The sequence below is a fragment of the Triturus cristatus genome, chromosome 1_2 (genome assembly GCF_964204655.1).
Source record: "Triturus cristatus chromosome 1_2, aTriCri1.1, whole genome shotgun sequence".
NCBI classification, from domain to species: domain Eukaryota; kingdom Metazoa; phylum Chordata; class Amphibia; order Caudata; family Salamandridae; genus Triturus; species Triturus cristatus.
Genome location: NC_140580.1, coordinates 591,668,133 through 591,686,054, shown reverse-complemented (window position 1 = coordinate 591,686,054; position 17,922 = coordinate 591,668,133). Strand labels below are relative to the sequence as shown.

Below are 17,922 nucleotides of genomic sequence, written 5' to 3'. Positions count from 1 at the left end.
CAGTTGTCCTCGCTCTCTTCAGTGGTCCTCGCTCCTTGAGTGGTCCTCGCTCTCTTCAGTGCCTCGCTCTCTTCAGTGGTCCTTGCTCTCTTCAGTGGTCCTTGCTCTCTTCAGTGGTCCTCGCTCTCTTCAGTGGTCCTCGATCCTTCAGTGGTCCTCAATCTCTTCCTCGATCTCTTCAGTGGTCCCCCCCTGATAAGGTTATTATGATACAATCTGTGCACTCCATGACGTTGCTTTAATCACTTGTAAGGGCTTACACTTCCTAATGACCCTCTGTGCACAAGCTGTCACAGAAGAGGAAGGAACATATGGTACAAAATGCCAATTAGTGGGCTTGCCAGCAAGGTCTTTCTTAGTCTTTCCACTCTTGGTATAACCTCTTGAACAAAAGAGGGCCTGCAAGGAGACAAGGAATGTTAAACGATCTAACCCTCATTGCCATTCTGGGAACGTAATGTGTCCATACCCTCTCTTGACCTTAGCAGTACTTTTCAAATGACGCTGCAGATCCCTCATACCCTAATTATATATGTTCTAACCGTATTCCAAGGTCTCTGTGCCTTCTTAGAATCGGAACAGTTTACTGTTTTCTTTCCTTGTAGTACATGTTCACATGTACTGTTTCCGCTAAGGAACGACACTGCATTGTAAATTCCTAAACTCTCCGAATTGCTCTATAGCCCCTTTTGTTGCCTAAATATCTCGAAGTGCTGCTATTAAGACTGTTCATGACGTGCATTGATTACGCATTCCCTGTATCCTGTTTAATTTGTATACCTAACTGCTGCTTCTTTTTTGTTCCAAGACTGTGGGGACTGGCAATGAGTCTGCTTTTCTTCTGTGCACCACCAATTTGATTACAATACGAGTTGGCCTTCAGAGGTCGTCTTAGATCCTCAGTGAAAGTGTGACTTAAAAGGTTTTGTTGAATCTGCCTCCTCTGTGTTTTTCTGTCTGCCCTATTGTGCTTTATAGTTGTGATATGAAATGGATTGCTGAATACATCATTGTGGAAGTGGGCTGTACTTTCAGCCAATGGGTATCAATAGAGGTTGGTGGGGGAGGATGGCCTTCTCCTGGTGGGCACACATTCACTGTACTTGTATACTCGTAAGTGTCGATCAAGAGGAGATATTTTATACTGGCTAGCTTGATACTTGTGTACAGAGAGGGATCCCTGTTCTAACACTTGAGATGAGTGTTAGAAGCTGAGTGTGCAGCTAGACGTCTTTAACACACGACTGTCTCATGGCAGACGTAATGATGCAGATCAAGAGTCTGCTAAGGAGTATGTAGTGGTCTGCTGAAGAAATAATTAGTGCTGACTAAGGATATGAAGAAAGATTAGCCTGTTGAAAGATCAGGCTCCAAAAAAAGAACTGCATCTTGTGAAAAGGTGAGCAAAATGTTCATAGCAAGGGAGGAAAAATATTCAAGTACAAAATTAAAAGCATGCTGAATATAAAAGAGCAAGCACTATAACAATAAAATCCAGAAAAATGTTAAACATAAAATCCTGAATAGAATAGAAACAATGAACTGGAAAGCAAGTGGGCTCAACATGGCAGAACCAAGAGCGTTGCAATGCAAAGTACTATATTTCAATCCTCCCTTTATAGTACCAGTGCTAATGATGTCTGTGGTAACTGGTTATTTGTTAAGAGCGGTTTTGTAGATCAGATGTGAATCAACATAGGACCACCCTGCCTGCTCTGATCCTTTTTTGAAAGGAGTCCAAGAGAAGCTTGTGGTCGACCGTGCTGATGGCCGCCGATAGGTCTAGGAGTATGAGCAGACAGCATCTGTCTACATCCAAGGATTTGTGTAAGTCATCAACTATATACAGAATGGTTGTTTCTGTGCTGCATCCTTTTCTAAAGCTTGATTGATGAAGGTCCAAAAGATTGCTGCTTTCGATGTATTGGTTGAGTTGTAAGAGAACACATCTCTCGAGAATTTTGGCTAGGAAGAGAAGGTTGGAAACAGGTCTCAAGAGTAAATTCGAGTCTGCGCCTGTTTTATTTAGCAGTGGCATGCTTTGAGCAAGTTTGTGGCAGGCTGGCATAACTCCTCATCTGGGAGCTGTTTATTTTCTTAGACCAAAGAGGGGATAGGGCATGATTGAGTTTTTTAGCCAGGGGTTTAGAAGTTGGCCAGTGAGGTGGGAGGAGAGTTCATACATAGCCATCCGCTCAAAGATGTCCGACTTCGAGAGTTGGTTGAACACCTTCCAGCTCCTGGGAGTTGTGTTAAAAATGAAACCTTTGGCAGCCATTCTGACTCATTCAAGTTGTTCTGTTGACTTTGTATCCTGAGTGTCATCTTCTTGGCACATGATACCTTGTACCATATATGTCAGAGTACCCTGCATTCCTGTCCCCTTTGTTTTGAAATTCTTTCTGTTCAGATATAATTCACTCATATAGGCAAGACAGATCAAAAACCCCAAACTCATGTCTTGAATGTAAACATGAAACCACTAATACTAAACCTTATTACAGTAATGCTACACCTGGGCATGAGCCTTACCCGTGGTGTTGGGGGAAGTGTGTGTGTCTTTAGCAATCAGATTATGGTGAGAAGCCTGCTCCCCTTCTGCTCCAGCCAGCCTGCACTGGCATTTCTGCGGTTATTGCTGCCTAGAATAATCTTCTATATGTAAGGAAGGATGTCATAGAACATGGAGTTCTTTTACCTTCAGTTTCTGGAAAATACAGTTTTCCTGAAAGTAGACTTAGGTACCTGAACTAGACATTTGCCAAGCTGTGACGTGGTGGTACTTATGTTCCCAAAACCCTAATGCCAGTATAGTTTGATCCAGTCTGAAGGTCACTTTACCTGCTTGGTCCAATATGACTTTTTGGTCTGAGTTTATCCGACACAATCTCCAACTTTGAGAGATACTTCTGTGCTATCATTTCTAACGGTGAAAAATCTGTGCTTAGAAGTATCTAGAAAAAGTTACTAACCTTCAGTAATACTTTTTTTCTGGTGGATCACTGTACTCAAACCGCCCCATTCTCTGAAGTGACTTCTTCACCATCTAAAACATCCCATGTCAGAAGGTAAGCACACATTACCAGAAAATGTGTTCTACGCTCCACGCCTGAGGGTGTGGAAGGAGAAATACACAAGAAAGGGACATCAGCGCACAGGGGCCACGCCCCTTTTTTCACCTCTCTGCAAGACAGCTCTAAGGCGCTTACTGGAGGTACCTGGTGGGCTAGTTGGACCCCAGGGACCCTTAGGATTCAAGGGGACTTAATCCCCCACCTCAAAACGCATCACGAAGCTCGTTTGCAGAGTGGTGAAGGGAGGGGGCGGGGCCTGAGGTGACATGTGTGCAAGGTACCTCCAGTAAGCGCCACAGAGCTGCGTTGCAGAGAGGTGTAAAAAGGGGCGTGGCCTCTGAACACCTCTCTGCAACGCAGCTCCCTGGCGCATACTGGAGGTACCTGGTGGCCTAGTTGGCCCCCAGGGACCCTCAGGATTGAAGAGGAATTAATTCCCCAACTTAAAACGCGCCACAGTGTGTGTTTGCACACATGTCACTTCAGGCCCGCCCCCTCCCTTCACCACTGATCAAAATCGCACCCCGGGCGCGTTTTGAGTTGGGGGATAAAGTCCCCTTGAATCCTGACGGTCCCTGGGATCCAACTAGCTCATCAGGTACCTCCAGTAAGAGCCACCGAGCTGTGTTGCAGAGAGGTGTAAAAAGGGGCGTGGCTACTGAACACCTCTCTGCAACGCAGCTCCCTGGTGCATACTGGAGGTACCTGGTAGGCTAGTTGGCCCCCAGGGACCCTCAGTATTCAAGGGGAAATAATTCCCCAACTTAGAACTCACCAGGGGGTGCATTTGCACAGTGGTGAAGGAAGGGGGCGGGGCCTGAGGTGACATGTGTGCAAACACGCCCTGTATCGCGTTTTAAGTTGGGGAATTAATTCCTCTTCAATCCTGAGGGTGCCTGGGGGCCAACTAGCCCACCAGGTACCTCCAGTATGCGTCAGGGAGCTGCGTTGCAGAGAGGTGTTCAGAGTCCACGCCCCTTTTTACACCTCTCTGCAACGCAGCTCTGTGGCACTTACTGGAGGTACCTTGCACACATGTCACCTCAGGCCGCGCCCCCTCCCTTCACCACTCTGCAAACGCGCCCCGTGGTGCGTTTTGAGGTGGGGGATTAAGTCCCCTTGAATCCTAAGGGTCCCTGGGATCCAACTAGCCCACCAGGTACCTTCAGTACACGCCACAGAGCTGCGTTGCAGAGAGGTGCAAAAAGGGGCGTGACCTCTGAACACCTCTCTGCAACGCAGCTCACTGGCGCATACTGGAGGTTCCTGGTGGGCTAGTTGGCCCCCAGGGACCCCTAGTATACAAGGGGAATTACTTCTCCATTTTACAACGCGCCAGGGGGCGCGTTTGCAGAGTGCTACAGTGAGGGGGCAGGCCTCCGGCGCAAGGGTTTTTTTTATTTATTTATTTTTTAAGGAATGCGGGCTGTCTGGCCCCCTTCCTTTTCTATTTTATGGGCCCTGGGGACCCCATCCCCCAGGGCCTGACCCCCATTGAAAAAAATAAATATAAATATTACAGGAAGGGGGCTGCGTGGGCCCCCCTCCCATGGCCAGTTCCAGCCCAGGGGACCAGATCTCCCGGGGCATGGCCAAATATATATTTTTTTTATTATGGAGAGGGGCTGCGTGGCCCTCTTCCTAAGGCCGCTATTGGCCCCAGGGACCACATCCCCCGGGGCCGGCCTTTAATTATTTTCTTTGGGAGGGGGGCCACGTGGCCCCCCTCCTGGGCCACTTCTGGCCCCGGGAACCCCATCCCCCGGGGCCGGCCCTATCCATAGGGGACCATGGGGGGGTCCCTAATCCCCCCATGGTCCCGCCGGCTCCCCGCGTCCTGCAGGAGCTGGCATTGCTTTTCCACATGGGGAGCTGCTAACATGCAGCTCTCCATGTGGAAAAGCAATCTGCTTTGCTTCATTGAAGCGAGAGCAGTTTGCAATGACAGGACGGGAGCCGCGAGGCTCTCGCCCTGTCATTGCAAACAGCAGTGTCCCAGGGGTGGGCACCCCGGGACACTAAAGGAGCCGGCCCTGGGGGGTGGCGGTCCACAGGGCCATCACTGGCTCCAGGAGGGGGGGCCGCGCGGCCTCCTCCCACTTAATGCAAAGCCCCGGGGGTGGCGGCTCCCAGGGCTTGGGGAGGCTGCGTGCCCCCCCCGCACCTCTTTGATCAAGCCCCCGGGACCTGGCCCACCAGGGGGCTTATTTTTTTAAATTTTCGGCAGAAATTTGCGCTAGGTGTGCGAATCGCGATGATTTAAAAAAAAAATGCTTAGTTGGGCCCTTGGGGTCCTTGTGGGACCGCCTGATCAGGCCTAGGTGGTCAGGGTGTTTCTACCCTGCCCCCTTTTCTTGTTTTTCACGTTTCTTTTTCTGTTTTCTTGTGCCTCGGTTCTACCGAGGCACAAGATGGCTGCCAACACTTCCTGGTTTGGAGTGTTGACAGCCAATTAGCATTAAGCTTGTGATCGGGAGGGTGCGCGGATCCTCCGTGCCTCTAGATATCACTATCTTTATTTCTTAATTTCTCAAAAAATACTGCACGGATTTACACAATTTTTAAAAAGGACGCTTTCTGAGCCAAACAGTATCTTTTTGCCAAATTTGGTGCAATTCCATTCAGCAGTTTTTGCTATAACCGTGTCTAAAGTTTCCTATGGGAAATAGATTTTTTTACCTCTATTTTTTAAATTTCTCATGAACTACTGAATGGATTTACACCATTTAAAAAAGAAGGGCGCTTTCTGAACCAACGGCTACCTTTTTGCCAAATTTGGTGTAATTCCGTTCAGCAGTTCGGGCTGTAGCCGTGTCTAAAATGTCCTATTGGAAATAACATGGGGGAAAACGTGTTTTAGGACCCCCCTTTTTTCTTGGCCCAAGCTTGACGAATCACCCCCAAACTTTCAGGATAGGAGCTGACCGGAGCGCCCCACCAGTTTTGAAAATTTCACGTAGATTCGTCAACCGGCTCCAAAGTTATTGGGAAAAGAATGTTACGATTTTCCTATGGTAACTAGGTCCTAACTATAACTACCTACTACCTATATATACACATACACACACTAATCTATGCTTAAAGACTTTGCTGTTGAAATGGTAAACGACTTTGTCCCTTTCCATCTCGGCGTGGATGGCACTGTGCTAATCCTTCGCTTAAAGACTTTGATAGAAAAGGAGACAATTGAGGTGAGCAAATTTAGAGTGTCGCTGGTGTGTTGAGAGTGCTCTATATTGGAGCTGCTTTCCACCTAAACATGAAAACTGCCCAGAGTTTTCTGATATATATATATATATATATCAATCAATCAGGAAATGGGCATTGAAGAATGTTCATCACTGAGAGTAATTTTAGACAGTCGGTGGTGTATTTTCCTGTTCAGTGCTGAGAAGAGTTGCTTGACAAAATATAGAAGAGGCTCTGAATGATCAACGATGTGTCATTGAAAAAAAAGCTGTCTGCATATATGAAGAAGGAAAAACAGCCTGATGGGCTATCACAGAAGAGATTAAACAAGGGACCTGCACCTTTAAGAACCTCAGAAGCACCTTCTCCCACAATGCACTGTAGTATCAGTTTGCCTAAGAATGTCGATTCTTTTTTCCAACTCCAACGATCTCTGAACACCTGAGAAATCTTTTTACCTACAAATCCTTTTCCTTCATATGTTCAGTTTTTCCAAAAGCTTAGTACTCAACAATTTGATATCTCCTCTGTTGAGTGCATTCATTTTTTTTCAGTTTTTCTGACAGTATTTTCATTCAAAATGCCTGCCCTTTTTACCAAATACCCATCACGTGGTAGAAAGAAGGTGAGCTCTGATACTCATAAGGTCTGTGTAGTGTGTCTTTCACTTACACACCTTACTAAAGGATTTAAAATTTGCAGTAAAATGTCGAAAAGGACGCTTAAAGACAGAGAAGCCACAAGTCTGTGTGGCTGGATGCAGGATATGAAAACAGAGCAGGAGAGAAGGAAAAGAAAGAGAATGGAAAGGTCATCTTCCCATCACGCTACAGAAAAGCATCAGAAATCAGATATAGACTCACAAAGAGGGAGATCTAGGAGCAGAAAGTCTTCCTCATGACATTGGCATGGACACCACTCTCATCTACGTCATTTAACTACATCGAAGGTATTGGCCCGTCTTGTTTGCCATCGAAAGAGGGGTCCACGTCAAGGCAACATCATCATCTTTGCTTAACATCCAAGATGGCGACCAGAATTCCATCAACGCTGTCGACGTTGAAGGTTACGACGGCACAGATGCATCATTTAAGATCAGTGTTGGAAATCCACAGTACAACACCAAGATCCCATTGGTCGGTGTCATGGTTCCATCACTCGACGTCAAGACCTCCGTTGACATCCAAGAGACATGCTTCATCAATGACACTGGTTCCATCAAAGAGAATCTGCTCGACGTCGATGTCACCCCTCTCGATGTCGAGGATACATAAAAGTAATTCATCCCCTTTTTCGCAGTGGTTAGGATCACCTTCCTCTCAGTCATCACGAAAGAGGGGTCCACGTCAAGGCAACATCATCATCATTGCTTAACATCCAAGATGGCGACCAGAATTCCATCAACGCTGTCGACGTTGAAGGTTACGACGGCACAGATGCATCATTTAAGATCAGTGTTGGAAATCCACAGTACAACACCAAGATCCCATTGGTCGGTGTCATGGTTCCATCACTCGACGTCAAGACCTCCGTTGACATCCAAGAGACATGCTTCATCAATGACACTGGTTCCATCAAAGAGAATCTGCTCGACGTCGATGTCACCCCTCTCGATGTCGAGGATACATAAAAGTAATTCATCCCCTTTTTCGCAGTGGTTAGGATCACCTTCTTCTCAGTCATCACGTTCTTATCAGTCAGAGTCTGTTGCCACAAACAAATACTGAGCTTCCGCCTAAACGTCTTATTTTACCAGCGGTCAATCCTCTACAGGTACCATTATGACCATTAAATCTGTAATCTATACATCAATTTTCTAGGGCCACATCTATTACACCCATTAGAAAATGGAAGGCTCCCTCTCCGATTAGATCTCTGCCACCAAGGACTCCTTCTCACGCAGGATCCATGACCACCTCTTGCTCAAGATCCCAATCAGAATCACTTGATTCCAGTTCACATTCATCATACATTGCAACTTCTCCACCTAAGTCTCTGACTAGAGTATCTCCAGTGGATGATATCATGACTTTTCAATACGCCCTAGTGAGAGGTGCATCAAAGCTAAATATTACGGTGGATACACCCCAGCCGGCAGTGTCCGTGATCTTGGAAACCCCTCAACCAAGATCTACTCGAAGGCTTCTTCTTCCTCTGCTTTCTGGCCTCATGGATATTGTTGAGGATAAGTTTTTGACCCCAGCCTTGGTGAAAGTGGCCACACCAAGACTCCTAAAGAAATACAGACCTTAACAGCAAGACCCGGATTTCCTAAAATCTGATCAGAAACCAGATTCAATCATTATGATGTCGATGAGGCATTTGCATGCTTCGACTCCGAAGTCTACGGCTTCTCCAGATTGGGAGAGCAAATGAATGGATGCCACCTGCAAAAAGTGTGTGGCACAGCACCAACTTATTTGAGAAACATTAATGCATCTGCATCGTTAGGTAGCTACCGCAACGAAATATGGGATGGAATGAAAGACTTCATGTGTGACTTACTATCCCACAGAGAGCAAGATTACCTAGAAATGGTAAATGAGGGGGCCTTGATTTCTAATCAATCAATTAGTGCTACAGTGGACTCGGTCAAACATTCTGCAACTTCTTTTTGTCATGGCATCTCACTGAAGGGAACATCTTAACTGAGACTATCATAATTGAAACCTGATGCCCTCAGAAATTTCCTGGACCTGTGAAGGCTCAGAAGAAGGACTGCTATGCTGTCTGAATCCTGAAGAAAGACTGGGCCTGGTTGCTTTGAAACCAGAATGCCTGAAGTGAGTCCAGGGATCAGTTGGGTGACCTCCTGTTTGAGCTACAGGGACACAACAAGCTTCCAGAAACTGTAACCTGAAACTGTCCAACTGGCGAGTGCCAACTCGACCTGCCTGAACCCTGCTGCTGGCCTCTAAGGGAGTGAGTTCTAACCTCAAGAAGTGTAGCTCCAGGTCGGTAGATGCTTGGCTGGTGTTAGAGTGTATTCCCCCATCTCTAAATCTGAAGAACTGGACTCCAGGTGATTAACAAGAGGCTCTGGAATCTTTGCATCGAAAATAACCGTCCTCTGACTCCTCGTGACTGCAAGCAGACTTCCCCAAGGCCAATGTGGACTTGGATCTGACTGCAGTTGTGACCCCGGATATAGACGTCACTGCCCAGAGCTCTTCGCGTCTACAAGGACCACCCACGTTTCCTTCCAATGTGAAGTTCAGATGGTCGACCAGCTCTTTGCACTAATGAAAACCGCACCGTCAATGTGATGTTTCAACCGAGGTCTGATACTTCAGCAACCCACAGTTAACAAGCCCCTCTCCAGATCCAGCTTACAGCCCAACCACTGCTGGCCTTATCAACGAGTGCTTCTCATGTGAAAATGGACTAAGTTACAAAGTAAACTTTCCACCAGGAGGAACCTGGTCCCTATATCCAACTGGCACTCCATCGCGGTCCACCTGAAGTTTTGACTTTGCCCTGGTTCAGCAAGACCAGATAACCATGATTGGTGCTAACTGCTTTCTGCTTTTTGTTGCTATTCTTATTGAAATCTTTAAAAATGTATATCTCCAGTTTTAGGTATTGGAGCTTTGTTGTTCTGGTGTCATTATACTTATTAAAATGTGCTGTATTTTCCTAAATTGGTAGGTTGTCGTCACTGTAACTAAAAAGTGCTGTGGTAAACAGACTACAGGGTCAAGGGTTTCCGACGGAATATGTGGCTAGAGCTGCTGTCAGAAACCCAGTATTCCCAGGGGAGGGGGTGATATTTTTCATTTGATAACTTTATTTCGGTCGGAGACCATAAAAGCACAAATAAAATTACAAGCAAAATTGCATGTTACATTAAAACAATAAATAGAATCAAGTTAATACAATAGTTAAGAATGAATTAAACTGGTGTTATCAAAGAAACTAATTTGATAAAAAGACAAAAATGATTACAAAAAACTTTTCCTTCTACGCCATAAACCATATAAGAAACGGGACACAGCGAACACAATAGGGGGGTGAGTGTCATATGTTGCATTATGCATAAACATTTACACATTACCTCTAAGTTAAACCCGACTGCTTTTGTGCCAAACTACCAGAAGGTTAAGCACAGATTTATTATGTTACTTTTGTGATTCACACTGACTATGATTGTTTGTTGCTTAAGTGGGGCTCTCAAACTCTCAACTAATAACCCATTTACTTGCATTGCTGTTCAGTGGTGGGATCAATTACTTGTGTTTGTGCCGTACCATTCAGTGATTTGTGTAAAACCAAATATCCCTTGTATAATCTAACATCAAAATCCTTTTTTTATTTTTCAAATTCCCCTCATTTTAAATCGGGCATTTTCCAAAACAATTCCTGCCTCATACTTTGTGGCTGTGATATTCGATAGACGCTGTCTTACCAGTCTTGGGTTGATTATGTAGAGTATTCCTGTAAGTAACTGGATGGTTGGGTGAAAGGCAGTAAAGTGAGCAATTATGATGAGCTGTACAACCTTTTTGAAAGAGCACACGTTCATTAATTGTTTTCCAGAGCTGCACCAACACCTGGCATATTCTAAACTCACTATACCCAGAGAGCTTGTGAAGGAAGCAGATCTCTGGATCAGCACCAGGGTGCCAAGGAGTTGCCCCCAGAAGTTGGTTCAGGGTCCTGACCCCAGCAGAGCAAGGGAGGGTCCAGGGTAAAGCAGTTAATTTCCAGAAAGGGCCCAAACTAGTGTGGGGAGAAGGATTCCCATGCCCATTCTGAAAACAAGGGGAGAGGAGGTTCTGATGGGCACAGGCCCAGGGCACCCTTTTCTAAGCCCAAGTTCCTTGCCTGTTCCCAGTTAAGGCACAGACAGAGGGACTCCATCTGTACCTGGAGACCACCCCCTGGTGGGAAAGCCACAGGAATGGCCAATGTGGCCTTCATGAGAGGTAATCTACGGGAGCAGAGGGTAGAGAATTACTTAGTGTCTCTGAGTTGGGAGGTGGACCCAGGGGTCAATTTGCGATTCCTGAGGGTGGGAGTCCTCATGTTCACCAGATCACAGTGAATGAAGTCCCTGTCCGTGCTCTGACGAATACCTGTACCAGTCAGACCTTGGTGGTGGAAAGGTTGGTTTCCCCAGGACAGTACCTTGGGAAATGAACTACCAGCAATGAGTGACTGGCCTCTTGGATTAGAACTGCGTTAATGTGCTGAGTCCTTGGCATGCATACATTCCCCACTGTACAGGGCATGCAAATTGGAGTTAATGATCAGTAATCTTTTCATTATATTTGAATGTCGCCACACGAAACATAGACATACCGAACTTATGCCAATGAGATTGTCTGCAACCTTCAAATGTATACTCATTTTCATATGGTGTTTTTGTGTTTAAGCCAAATGAAGAGATCCAACCTACAGTCCGTCCTGCTTCTCAGTGCTGGAGTTCAACGTCTAACTTATATGTCGGCTGCCTAGAGGGACACATTTTTTTATTTAATTTGGACACACAGAAGGTTACCATGCTTCACAAGGCAGACATTGGTGGTAAGAATCAGGAGCTTTACTACATGAAGCAACATCTTACTTTATTTTTCTTTATTTTCACTCTTGTAATATAAGATTGGCGGTACAAGTCTTACTTTATTTAATTTCAATACGAAGCCAACTTTAATCAGGAATGTAATGATTGTAGTGTATCCAGTAATTGCTAGCGTCCCTTTATTGTAAATTCTACTTTTCAGCTGTCGAGATATATCATCATCATCATTCAGCTTTATTCGGCTTAAAAGCCATTAAAGTGCACATCAATAGAAAGTACAATGCAAATGCAAACACATTAAATAAAAATGCATATAAAATGCCTTTTCATATACTAATCACCAGATAAAAACCTAAAAACAGATCACAAAATAGTTTATAAAGTGCCATGTCTATTCCTAGATAGCCAAGGTATGGCAGATAAAATTTGTCACAGCAGCACATGTTTTTAAATTGTTCAGATGTTACAAATACACTAAGGCATCTTTGTGGTGTCTGATAATAGTAGTGTGCAAGATTGGAACCAGATAACGCTTACGTGGACAGGAATATAACTGACAGAAAAGTATAACGTGCACAGTGTTCTGAAGGGAAGCATTATCACAAGGACACTTTGGCAATGAGGAATTCCTATCACCCTGTCTGGGAAATGGCACTAAAAAAATGAATAAGGTTAAAACGAAATCTTGTGAGATAAAACCTGCTGTAGTTGGTTTGCACCCTTGTACCCCCAAACACCAGCTCCATACATTGCCATTGAAACACACTTGCTTGTGTAGATGTTGACTAGAGAGGCGGCTCGCCGAGGGTGTGCTGCGGGGCGGTGAGGCGGGGCCGGGGAGGGACAGGGTGGGGGCAGTAAACTCCGGCATATGGCCGCAAGGGAGTTAAGTAAATAAATAAATAAAACTATTTACATTGCGCGCGCTGCAACGCCAACTTGGCGATGCAGCGCGTGCAATGTAAATTGATTTATTTAATCATTTATTTACTTAACACCCCTCGGCCGTATGCCGGAGTTTACTACCCCCCACCCTGCCCCTCCCCCGCCTCACCGCCCCGCAGCACACCCTCGGCGAGCCGCCACTGGTTGACTAACTCTTTTACTGGTTTGTGTCTGGGTCGGCTTGCAAAGCTAAAGACTGACTATAGCTCTTATGCATTGCACTACCCTTGTGTTAAACATGCTGTTACAATGGAACTGCGAGTCAAGGGTAAATCCTTAATAAGTAACAGTTGTTACTTTGGTGATTACTGACCCTTCTAATTAAATGTTCTTGTTTTAAAAATCGTTTGGCCTACGCTCATGACATGTGATTTGTCAAGGTTGGTATTAGGATCCAGCTATTAGGATACTATCAGGCTTTTCATCGGGGGAAGTTAAAGATAAGATTAGGTGTTTATTATCTATCTTTAATGAGCCTATGTAAAAAAAAAGCCTCCTTATCGCCTCTGTCCCATTTTATCCTGGTGCCTTTGTTCCGTGAATAAGTTAAGGGCAGGTTCTCCTTAGATCCTTCGAAGTAGAAGAGGTCTAGATCAAGGACCATGACAAGCGGGTTATGGTCACTTATGCAGAAGATTTCAAAATTATAGTTCCTAAATAGTGCAGTTCGATCAGAGGACAAAACAATGTAGTCTATCTCACTCTTGTCAAGATATATAAAAAAAATCTCCAGCTTGCAACCACGGTACCGCTCAGTTCTTGATGTGGATGTCTGAATAGAACTACCTAGCTTCATCTCTTATTGGATGGCAATTGACAGCATCTTGGATCTCATAACCGAGATGTGCAGTCAGATGCACAGGGCCATTTTACAGTCTCAAACCATGTGATTAGCAAAATCACAGGGTTTGCGACTGGTAAATGGTGTTTGGCCATGTACTAAACACCTTTTGCGATGGGTAACAGCCATTCCAGCTCGCAAAAGGGGTTTAGCAACTCATTCTTGATCTCAATTAGGAGGCGGTCTGAAAGGGGCACCATCTCCTTATTTCACTTCGCAATAGTATCCATCAATAGTTTGTGATCACAGTTGCAGTCGCCCACCATTGAACAGTTTCTGCCACCTCAAAGGAGTTAACAAATTCACTTCCTCTCAGGGAATTGTGTCAGATGACCATTGCCTGCTCCCCCAATGTCTTTCCAAAGAGGAAACATTTTTTATATTTTTGTTAAAGCAACACCTGTTACTTTAAGGAACTCCAGCTGTTTTTAATGCTTTCTATTTGGAACGCAACTGCATTAGTAGTTTGCTGTTCCTTCCAAGCCATCATCCCTGTGTTTGTTGCCGATTGCAGAGGGTAGCAAATAGCGGCCTACCTAATTAATATTCATTAGGAACAGTTACTCTGAAACCCCTTGTAAATGGGAATGTTGCAATGTAACCTGTTAGTACAAACATTTATCACAAAATGTCAGATACATCGCAAACGTTGGTGTACAGTATGCCCCTATTGTTTGTGGCCTGCCTGTTTGTACATCTGGCCCTTAGTTGCATATTTCGCTTTCAACATGGTGGATTGCCTCCTGCTAGAATAAACCTACTCTGCAGTGGTAGTCTAGTGCCTCTTGGGGAGTTGGGTGTCATCAGTTTTAGTTTAATCCTGACTTTAGTGTTGTTGGCCTTTTGCTTCACAGTCTTAACTTTCTGAATACTATAGTATAGCGGAAAAAGCTTCTAGCCTCTGTAGGATTTGTTTGGGGAGATATTCTGTTCCCTATGCAGTCTTTATCTTGGTAATAGGAAAGTCACAGCCTGTGAACTTTTCAATAACGCTTTTTCAGTCTGTTTTGGCATTGAGTTGCCCACTCTTGTCCTCTAGTTTTACATTGTTCAGACACTCCATTTCTGTAACTTCTCTAATATTTCCAGTCTTTTAGGGAATGTTCATGGCATGAGAGGGGAGGTGTTGAGAAATAATGAATTTGAAGGGGAAACAAATAATCCATCAGGAACAATGTTAGCAAAGGTACACATCTTTTCTTATGTGAGAGATGGCCAAGCAGTGGCCAGCGATGTACTTTAAGGGTTCAGGCGCTGGACCATGATCTTGTAAATAAGGTATTTGCATCTGGATGTTCGCATAACGCTAAGCAAGCATGTGTGGTAAAGACCAGGTGACTGCCTTACAAATTTCCTGTTAATTGTAATGTGTTTATTGATATTGGGAAGTCATCCTATGACCTGGATCCAAACCTTACCAAGTGCTTCCAGTCTGATAAATATCAGAGAAACGTGTTCCTCCATAGCCCTCAAACGTACAATCACCTGGTGATGACCAAATGGAATTAGAGGGAAATGTCAGTAAGCAGCAGAAGTAAAGTGCTGTAATCCGCTACCTATCTCCTGTAATATCACGGTACTGAGCAGTTTGAAAACAGTTTAATATGGTAGGTTGTCGTCACTGTAACTAAAAAGTGCTGTGGTAAACAGACTACAGGGTCAAGGGTTTCCTACGGAATATCTGGCTAGAGCTGCTGTCAGAGACCCAGTGTTCCCAGGGGAGGGGGTAATCTGGATCTGGTGGGGAAAGCTCTCCCAATTTATGGCAGAGCTCCTGCTTCACCAAACTCTAAGTGATTCCCTAGGTTCCCAGAGAAGATCAGCCATTCGTTAGCCCCAACCCCGCAATCCATGTCGCGTGCTGGAAGGGGAGCGATCACGTTTCAAACGTGCTTGGAAGAAGGAGACTGGTCTTCTACTGAATAGCTTGTGTGTTCCACATGCACACAGCAATGCACGTGTTAGTTCTAGAAGTATTCAGTTTTCATTTGTGCAATAAAGTTAGAATATTGGGTCAGTCACAGCTGTTAATCAAATCAGTATGTACTTCGAGCTTTTGCGAGGGTCTTGCCCTCTACTTTCTGTGCCACCACCATATGCAACATATGCCTTTTTTACAATGCCTTGGGGGTGTTTGCCTATAATGGTAGATTATTCCAAAAACATGTAGCTGCAGTGCTTAATTTGTAAAAGGAGAGTGCTGGTGTTCAATGCTCTGCTCACAAGCTATTAAATGTCACTGCGCTGATTATCAAGGCTGCGCTGTCCTGAATCCAGCGCATGCCTCTGTTATCCCCTTCTAGACACCGTCCTTTTGATTATCAAAGCTGCGCTGTCCTGAATCCAGCGCATGCCTCTGTCCTTTCCCCTTTGTGTGTTTTCCCTCCCTTGCTCTTAGGAAATGTCTGAAGCTGAAAAATAAGTGGTGGTCCCCAAAAATGAGTGCCGAGGCCCCCGCCTGCAACCACCAGCTCAAATTAAGCATTGTGAAACTGATCAAATTTGCCTGTACGAGATTCACATGCCAGTCACTAACTGACGAATTTGCCACTACACATATGAGGTTATAGCTTCAAGTTTAATAGCAGAAACATGTTGACAACAGGATACCCTTCCCATGTCTTACTCACAACTTTCTGCCAAGCACTCCAGTCATATATTACAGCCACAGTCTACGATAATGTCATTTCACAGTTTATTTCAATAGACCTGGCAAAGCAACAATTATTTTCTTCTCCATGCATCTGTTGTGATAGCTTCTTTTACATATTTTGTATTTGTGTTCTCTTTTTTAACCTAAAAAACAGTGTGATATGTGGCTCCAATAAGTGAGGGCCCAATTTCCTTAAATGGCTTAATGTTTTGAATTATTTGTTTAATTGATCTTTGATATAGCTCTTGCTTTGACGGACACAGCTGCGTTTAGAAAGAAATGGAAAATCTATCTCAGTCCCTTCCAAAGTTTAAACCGTTTTGGAAATTTGCCAAAAAATGTTGTGTTTGTGCTACTTATGCCTCCTTGGAATATAGAATGTGGTCCAAGAAAAATAGCTACAGATATTCTTATTGACTTCCTCCAGCCAATCAGAATGGTCCTCCTGTTTAGGATCCTATTTTGATAGGTTGAATGGGTCAGTCTTAATTACTGAAACGGCATGTTGGTTCTATAATCGGGTAATCAGCCGTTCCAACCAATGAGTTCAGGGCTCTGTATAGGGACCATTCTGATTGGTTGCAATCAGAATAACTACCATGGACTAGCCATGTTTCACCTACAAACATGCTCTTCGTGAAAGGATGCCAGATCCTTTGAAGATTGGATTTGTTTCCACCTAGTGCAAATGGAAAAAATGTCCATCAGTATCTATAGTGTCTCATTAAAGGTTAATGAAATGATGCTTTCAGTTGCGATTCTCCAAGATCCACCATTTGACATGAAATTTGAAGGTAGGTTCATATTTACTTTTACCAATAATATTTTAATCCTGCCCATTTGTTTTTTCCAGGGGGTTCGTCAAATGCCTCGCTGCCAGAAGGGAAGATAAGAACGATGGCCATTTACAAAGATGAATTATATGCAGCAGGACGGGTAAGACATTTCGCTTCTTTTTCAACTTACACAGGTTACTCTCAGAACTGAATGAACTTTTCTTTCAGTGGCCATTTTGTAGCATCTTGTTATGACTTAGGGGTTGATTTGGAGTTTGGTGGAGAGGGCTCTCCACCGCAGAAGCGAAGGAGTGTCCTCTCCACCAAACTCACGGTCAGCCTGGCTGATTTATTGGTGGGCGGACTGAAAGTATGTTGTGATGGAGCCTTCTCCAGCTCTTTTGCTGACCTACTCCTCCGAAAGGCCAGAGAATGTGTGCTGTCTGAGGTTAGCTGTCCCAATTTAGCATAGGCAGTCGGATGTTTTTTTTTTTTTTTTGCTGCTTGTCTTCTCTAGGTGAAACATGGTGGTATGAGATAATCAAAAAAAATAACTGCCCACACCATGGTAAAAAACTCTCATGGCGTGGGGGTCATTAGTTTTTTCTTTTTCAAAGAGCGTCTCCAGCTTTGGGAATTTAGGGCCTGATTTAGAACTTGGCGGGACTACCGTCATCCCTCTGTGGCAGCGGTTACAAGTACTCTGTCGAGGTGACTGATTTCAGCCTGCCATATTTAGACTGGCCGATCCACCGTCTGCCTTTTTCCATTGCATAAGCGACTCGCTCCTGTCGACTCAGCGGACTCCTCTGATGGCTATCATTACTCTGTCACCGTCAGGGTTGCGAGATTGCGCTAACCGATTTGGATTTCACAGTTGTGCTGGTGTAGTCCTAGCGGCATATTGCCGACAGAGGGAATCC

The 17,922-nt window shown here is 44.7% G+C and overlaps 1 protein-coding gene across 1 annotated transcript in view; it reads left to right on the top strand.

The window, feature by feature from the left end:
* The window catches only part of CFAP43 (cilia and flagella associated protein 43), a 638,428-nt gene that overhangs the window by 84,619 nt on the left and 535,887 nt on the right, over positions 1–17,922 (top strand). Inside the window, exons 6-7 of the mRNA XM_085607024.1 lie at positions 11,639–11,789; positions 17,077–17,159. Coding sequence (XP_085463150.1) covers positions 11,639–11,789; positions 17,077–17,159 — 234 coding nt within the window. The remainder of the gene's footprint in view (positions 1–11,638; positions 11,790–17,076; positions 17,160–17,922) is intronic.